The sequence below is a fragment of the Pocillopora verrucosa genome, chromosome 2, assembly GCF_036669915.1.
Source record: "Pocillopora verrucosa isolate sample1 chromosome 2, ASM3666991v2, whole genome shotgun sequence".
Classification (NCBI taxonomy): Eukaryota; Metazoa; Cnidaria; class Anthozoa; order Scleractinia; family Pocilloporidae; genus Pocillopora; species Pocillopora verrucosa.
This window is the reverse complement of record NC_089313.1, coordinates 8,529,196-8,536,481: the sequence shown is the minus strand read 5'-3', so window position 1 is coordinate 8,536,481 and position 7,286 is coordinate 8,529,196. Positions and strand designations below refer to the sequence as shown.

Genomic DNA, 7,286 nt, shown 5'->3' with positions numbered 1-7,286 from the left:
GGAAAGTCCCCGTGTTATTATTGAGTAAGGCATAGCTGTCACAAACAGGTTGAGCCAAATGTATTTCCATGTGTTTCAAAGTTATCTTATTTATATTCATTTCAGACAAAAGCGGAGTTTTTGAGAGTGCAATACTTGTATTTCGTCTTTCCCCCGACAACCTGTAATGATGCAATGATCATTTACCAGTCTTGTTGACTATATCATAAGGCTGGTTATGTTTTACCCATGGTGGTAGTTACCGCATGCATATCCAAATAAATCAGACTAAAAGCCTTCGCCTCTATCCTAGCTATCACTATTGAGGTGAGAAAGCAGAAGTTAGTTTCTTCGCAGCTTTTCTTTACTTTATCGGCCCTCCTGTCCTCAATCCTAACTAAGGCTCGCTCTCTTTGGTACCTCTCGATTTTTTCTACTTACAAGCTCGAACTAGCAGCGCTTAGCAGGTCCGCCCCTGAACTGGAATCGCCTCTATTTCTCCTATTTTAGTTTTTTCCGAAATTACTCGCCGAAAGAGCCGAGCACTGGATATCATTTTCAAAAATGTGGCGACGATGCGAGTTACCACAAAAGCAAATATAAAGAACCAGTGAGGTTCTTGATATTGGGTTTTCAGCTGAAGCCTTTAATTGTAAAGTCACTAGGAGATCGATATCTGCTCTTAAGTTCGCAAGCGAAGAAACGAAAGTTCGAGGGAACAAAAAAAAAGAACAGGAAAGGATCGAGGAACGACAGAAGGAAGAAACGAGAACACAAGAGAAACAAAGAAAAACATTAACGAAGGTAGAGGGCACGAAGGGGGCGAAGAAACAGAAAAAGGAACATGTTCAATAGAACAGAACGGCGGAACGAAGGTTTGAACAAATAAAGTATCGAAAAATCAAATTAAACAGTGGTGCTGTGTATGTGCAATAGGAGTGAAATCAGAATTGCTGCCTGACATACTTAAATAATTTTTTGCGATTGAATCTAAATTGTGTTACAAATGGAGACTGTAAAGTTTGCTCGCTACCAATTGTTTGTTTCTGCATTTGTTTTTACGCACTTTCTGATTGCAATCTTTACATAGCGAGATTAAATTGGAATTTCATATAAAATCCAAGGAACCACAGATATTGTTTGGGAGTTATTTTGTGCAGCCTGGTTAAATATTTATCAATCATTTGTCCACACCATTGCGAGTTTAATATGTTTTACTGCCAACTTGTGTTTGTTAAATCTTGATGTGCCTGAAGTAGACCCCTGAATATTTAATCCTTCAAGAAATCTTTTAGCAGCTGGATATGAATGGGATATAACTTTATATTCAATCAAACAAACGAGCGAGTATGCTTTTAAAGCCGGCTTACATCAATGTTAAGAGTGGCTTCGACCAGTTAACTCTAGTGTATGCGAAAAAGAATCACTCTAGAAAAAAGAAACGAAGTCACCGCAAACGTCTACAACATATAAGATAGGCCCACACACTATGATAAATAGAATAATTATTTGGTTCACTTATGTCGGTACAATCTGACAGTTTTTAGGGAAAATTAATAACGCGGAGGGGAAAAAAAGATTTTGAGAAAGACTCCTCGGCCAGTAAAAACAATCATTAAGTCAAATATATTACAGAAAGTACAACTCTACCTTCTTTTCACGTCGGCCACTTAAACTTTCTCCTCTCGAAGACTCTCTGTGGAAGAGCTTTCTTCCTTGACAATAAATTAAGTTGTGTAAGACAGCTCTAAAGCCACTACGATAATTCTCGCTATAGATTGCGTAGATGAACGGATTAACAGCGCTTGTGGCTTGGCAAAGAAAATACCCAATAAATTGAATCACCCCACGGACAGAGCATCTCTCATTACCAGTATAAACTAGGAATTGAAATATGTATATCGGGAGCCAAAAAAGAGCGAAAACTACAATTACCGTGACAAGCATTTTAAGCACTTTCTTATTTGATTTCTCGACTTCTTGATAGTTGGCCTTTGCTCGAAATTTGACGGAATTCCCTCGCCATAACTCGATAACGATTGCCGTGTAAAGTACCGCTATAACTGTGAGTGGTCCTGCGTAAAGAAAGCCAAACTGGACGAAAGTGTAATCACTCCTAGCTTTGCTGCTGTTGAAAAGAGGCTCCCAGACTTCCTTACAAGTAAGTTTGCCGCTTCCGTCTTCCACGACAGTCCTGTTAGCATACAGAACAGGAGCTGTGAACATGGCACCTATCAGCCAAGTAAGAGCGACGAGGACTTTTGTTGTCCGGCGGTTGATGATTTTTCGAAATGGAAACAGGATGGCGAAGAAACGGTCAAAGGCGATAGCGGTAAGAGATAATATGGAAACTGCTAGCGAGACTTGCTGTATGAAGGTGACAAGCTTGCAAATCAGGTCAGCTGTTATCCCACGAACTAACAAATAATCTCCTACGTAAATTGTTCGAATGGATGGAGGAGTTGTGAAGACCGCAAAGAACATGTCACTTACAGCCATGTTTACTATAATGAAATTTGTTGTTGTCCTCATTCGTCTTTTCTTGTACACCACCAGTATAACCAATGTATTTCCAAAGAGAGATGCAAGGATGATAACGCAGTAAGAAATTGTCTTCCAAGCTTTAGTTAAATCCGTGTCAGGACTTGTGGATGAGCAGAGCAAATCAGGTCTCGATGTACCATTTTCAAAAGTGTTATTGTTTGTCATATTTGAACCACCCATAGTATCCGAGACTGTTTTCAGAGCTTCGAAATATTTCTGTGATGAAAATACGTGATAAACTCGATATGTCTCTGTTTGCTCGACTCTTGAACTTTGTAACTGCAGCTGATGTACAGAATAATCTTAGCAGGGATATTCACCAAAGAGAGATCCGACGCTTTGTGGATAGTTCGACGAATTACACTGACACATCTAGACCGATGTAATTGGCTGTAAACAACCCAAGGTTTATTACTAGTCACAAATAGTTTAAACTCGTATTCGGAATCGACTGGCTAAATAAGTTTTTTCCTCAATGTTGATTCAACAGTGATCTTCAGCGAGTAAATGTTAGCATATATAATAGGAAAAGAAAACCTTAAAATTTGGAATTTTGTCGATTAAATGGCCTTTCGGTACCTTTGATCCCAAATGAGGTTTAAAACTTAGAGAAATAAACTCCACCCTACTGCTAGAGCTGAAAGACGCTTTTTTTGAGGTGCAAATGAAATAGCTGACACTTAATCCCAAACGCTTCCTGAGGCCTTTATCTACTCTGACAGTTTCGACCCTAATCCAAGCTTTTAGCCTCCAGTAGATGATTGTTTTGTCACAGAGACTTTACAAAAGGACGACGAAAATGGCGATTCTCACGTTATCTCAAAATATCTTCGCCTGGCTTGACTCGACAATTTCTCTTGATAAGATTGCACTGGGTCTGAAAACTTCTTAAAGCGTTTTCCAAACTTGAACAAGCGGACAAAGTTTCGCTCTAAATAGCATGAACAATCTACACTCAGATAAGTGATGTTTTTTTTTTTAAATTAAAATTTCTTGCCAACAGGTAAACATCATTTTTAAACAGAAGCCGTGAAAATGTCATTTGAGGTAAAGTAATATAGATTGTGATTTTCAAAAGCAAACAAAAGTCCCAAAAAAGAACCACATATTCGTGTAATTTATTCTGTACTTAAATTACTGATGATGTATTTTGGTGTTTTTAGTGAAAACTTAATCACGACATACAGGAGCGGACAAGCCCATCTGTCTACTTCTTGAAACGATCAATATTACACCTTTGATCATTGATTTAACACGTGACAGTTGGCTTTTAGCGCTCTTTATATACAGATATTGATGAAAACATGCTCTAGAAATTTTCTTAATTGAAATTTACTCTTCTTCTTCTTCTATAAATAATTAATATGTATCAGTCAACTGAAGTTTTCTCTGACCTACTCCATCGGTTAAAAAACAATATTTTTCGAGCAAAGATGGTTTAATATTTTAAAATTTTATCTGTATTGTTTTACAATGATTGATAAGGAGAAAAACTGCAAAACTCATAAAATTTAATTTTCAAATGGAATTCAGACTATCAGTCTTCACGTATTTTAGCATTACAAAGCAAGTTTCTGTCTGTGCATCTTGAGGTTCAGTGAGCGTTGAACTAAACGCAGCTGCTGAAATTTGCTATAAAGGATTATTATCTCAAAAAGCAGTTGAAAGAAAGTAATATAAAGTACTAATGACATGTTCATTATTTGTGACAAACACATCAGAACACGAAGATTGATTGCCCAGATCTAGCAACCAAAGGGTTGATGGTCTATGGCGGCAAAAATATCGTTCTGTGGTCGTTGGTTTCGTGAGGGGGATATCAGAAACGCATGTGGGAAAAATTTATGTTTACAAATGACCATTTAATGGATGTTGAACAAAGGGAAAAAAAGAGGCGAAAGGTCCAATCAGTAGTCTGTTGCTGTTAAGACTTTATTACCTGAAAAATGACACGTCGTTATCCAACACTGTTGGATAGCTTTTTAAGTATAATGTTGGTAAACTTCACCTACGAAAATTTAAAGAAAAAAGTTCTCTGTTGAATACTTCGCATCTCACATATATTTATAAGACTCGTGCCATATTTTAGTTCCTATGTATCACAACACCGAAGTAACGTTTAAAATCAATCAATCTGATTTTGTTACCGTGTTCAGTTTCAACTATTGGACCAGACATTTCGGAGTTCAAGATACTGTACAAGAAGCTTTGACAGTAACCATCATTGTGGCCCAAAATGACCATTTAGACGACGACCTTTTATCTCCCCTGAACTTTAAGATTTCATCATATTATCACGGTACAACCTTTCGGGACTGCACTAATACTGACAGTCGGAGGAGGATATGAAATGGTGATTGAACTGAGTGCAGTGCAATTTGGTCCGAAATCATACTTGTGATTTCAAAATCGAGTATAATTTCAGAAAAAATACCTCGACACGAGGTCCAATTACCATTTAATTAAAGTTTTTTTAATCATTGTTAGCCTCTTCATGCGAACAAGTATTATTACTCTTAAAAACAAGGACTATTCTACATGCTGTGATGCTGTTTAACGCGCGATGTTAATATTGAAAAAATTATTTGATTGAACAATATATACAAAGAATAGCACTCCTAGATCTGGAGTAATTTCGAAAGAGAGTTACGCAAGCTTGACTCTAGTTAGAAATTGTTACGTAGTCTTTGAGTTAGTTCAACACAGCTTACACGATTTGTGACAATGCCTGATAACAAAGTCATACAAACTGTGTGTTGTGGTCCAACACAACTTTTCAAAGTAGTGGCAGGCTGGCAGTTCTGGACACTCTGGTTCATCTCCTGCAACTGACAAAATAACAAGATAAAATAACGGTGAGTGATTATCCGTCGTCTTCTTTTAATTCGATTTAGGCCGATTTCGAACAGAATTTTCCCTCGCTTTTTTTTAAGGACGCATTTTCAAGAAATCTTAAAAATTGCCTGAACAGTAGTTAAGAGAGACAAACTCAAATTAATTTTTACTCACAGTTATCTTCAAGGGATGCTGCATCTGTTGGGAGAAGGAAAGAGGAGTATAAGCCAAAGATTTTTTTGACAGATCGATTTGGAATGTGGTGTAAAAATATGGGATCGTGTCGTTACTATTATGACAACATGATAAAGTTACAACATTTCTTGTTTGAAACAGGTTAGTGAGGCATACAGATTTTTCGTTAAAAGGTACAGGGTTTGAAATCTTAGATGGTACACTCCACCTCAAGCATTCAAAAATATCCTCTCTTGTAGCGTCGGAGGATTCAAGGTCTACGTGTAGACTCTTCTGAGGGTCGATAGTGTAAATGAACGGTTTATTACAAACAGGGATAATAAAACTAAGCCCTAGTCCAGGTTTAAAAAAGTTAAAAACTGCTTTTGTAGCTATAGACTCTGCGTTATTTTAAGTGGCGAAGCAACATTAAGAGCAAAGGCATGCTAGACCTTCGGAAGTGTATCAAGATATCACGTTGGAAATCCCATTGGGAAGCTGGGTAGATCTCAGCTATCTGTGTAGTTTTTTCATTTGTCCTATACTCTGCAGTGTTTGATCGGCTCCTATTCGATGTAACTAAAATTATATCACGGCTAAGTCACATTGATATTAGGGTAAAATTAAGCGGTATTCGGGCTCTAGAATAGACGCGGCGGTGTAATATTTCATTTCGATTTTCATTATGGTCAAAAATGCTTCCTTCTATGAAATAGTTTTGGTAATCTCCGATAGATCTATCAGCCACCTGTTTCGAATGACAATTTCCGCTAAAATTTGCTTTCATTCGTGAAGAATGTGTGGTTGTTGACATGAATATGTGACTAAAAAAATGCTCCTTCATTTATTGATATAAGATCTCGTAAATAATTTCCTTTTAGATTCGCGCGTATTTTTAAGGAATATTTTTATTTTCTTAGAACAATAGAAGACATTTCCCATTTTTTTTTCATAATATAATAATCAAATTCTCGAAAGTTATCCACACCCTCGACTTTTCTTATACCTTCTCTGCTCGTGTTTACCTGTCTTTAAATTTACGTACGTAATTCTGTTACCTTCCTCGATGTATGGATCTTCTCCTAATTTATTTAGGCTTGCCTCAAGACTTTGAACGATGCAGAAAGAGGCAATCAAGGCCAACGAAATCGTCATTTTCTCCATTTCTGAAGTGTCAAATCGAGACGGAAACACCGCAGGGTTACTGTTTTGTCTTAAAAGCGAAACAATTTTGTATTCTTTTTAATCCGGAGTCGAGTCAGTGATAATTTACATAACGAAATTATGGCACGATTTTCTATTAACCACAAAAAATTTGTTTTAATTCCCAAAAAATCTTTTTGTATTTATCTGCAATAAATTTTGATTGCCAAGACAAATTGGATATGCATTAATTGATCTCCCCATTAAAAACGAGGATTGAAGGCAATGATTTTGCGAACAAAAACAGATGGGAATACGCTGAAATACGATGGCATTCCACCGAAGTGTTACAAAAGTCTATCGCAGCAATTTCAGACTTACAAAACTGAAATTTCATATTTTTAGAGAAGTATTAAGACTAAATTTTCATTCATAACGGGAAAATTTTAGCTCATTGTAATCATTAGTCAAGATAAATTGTACTAGGGGGTAAGTTTCTAAAGAAACAGTGGTGCTGCGTCGGTGGAAGAGTATGACAGGGTAATTAAATATTATCAACTGAGTTGATAACGTAAATTGACCATCGTAAAGAGTTTCAAAGCTGACGTTTC

The 7,286-nt window shown here is 36.8% G+C and overlaps 1 protein-coding gene across 1 annotated transcript; it reads right to left on the bottom strand.

The window, feature by feature from the left end:
* Positions 1 to 1,310: 1,310 nt before the first annotated feature.
* LOC131776281 (QRFP-like peptide receptor) lies at positions 1,311 to 2,703 on the bottom strand. The gene has a single exon (XM_059092454.2). The coding sequence runs from the start codon at positions 2,701 to 2,703 to the stop codon at positions 1,609 to 1,611; it is 1,095 nt and encodes a 364-aa protein (XP_058948437.1). The 3' UTR covers positions 1,311 to 1,608.
* Between the last annotated feature and the right edge of the window lie 4,583 nt (positions 2,704 to 7,286).

What these genes read in the sequence shown, in the direction of transcription:
- LOC131776281 (XM_059092454.2), bottom strand. Translation starts at nt 2,703, where the DNA reads ATGGGTGGTTCAAATATGACAAACAATAACACTTTTGAAAATGGTACA.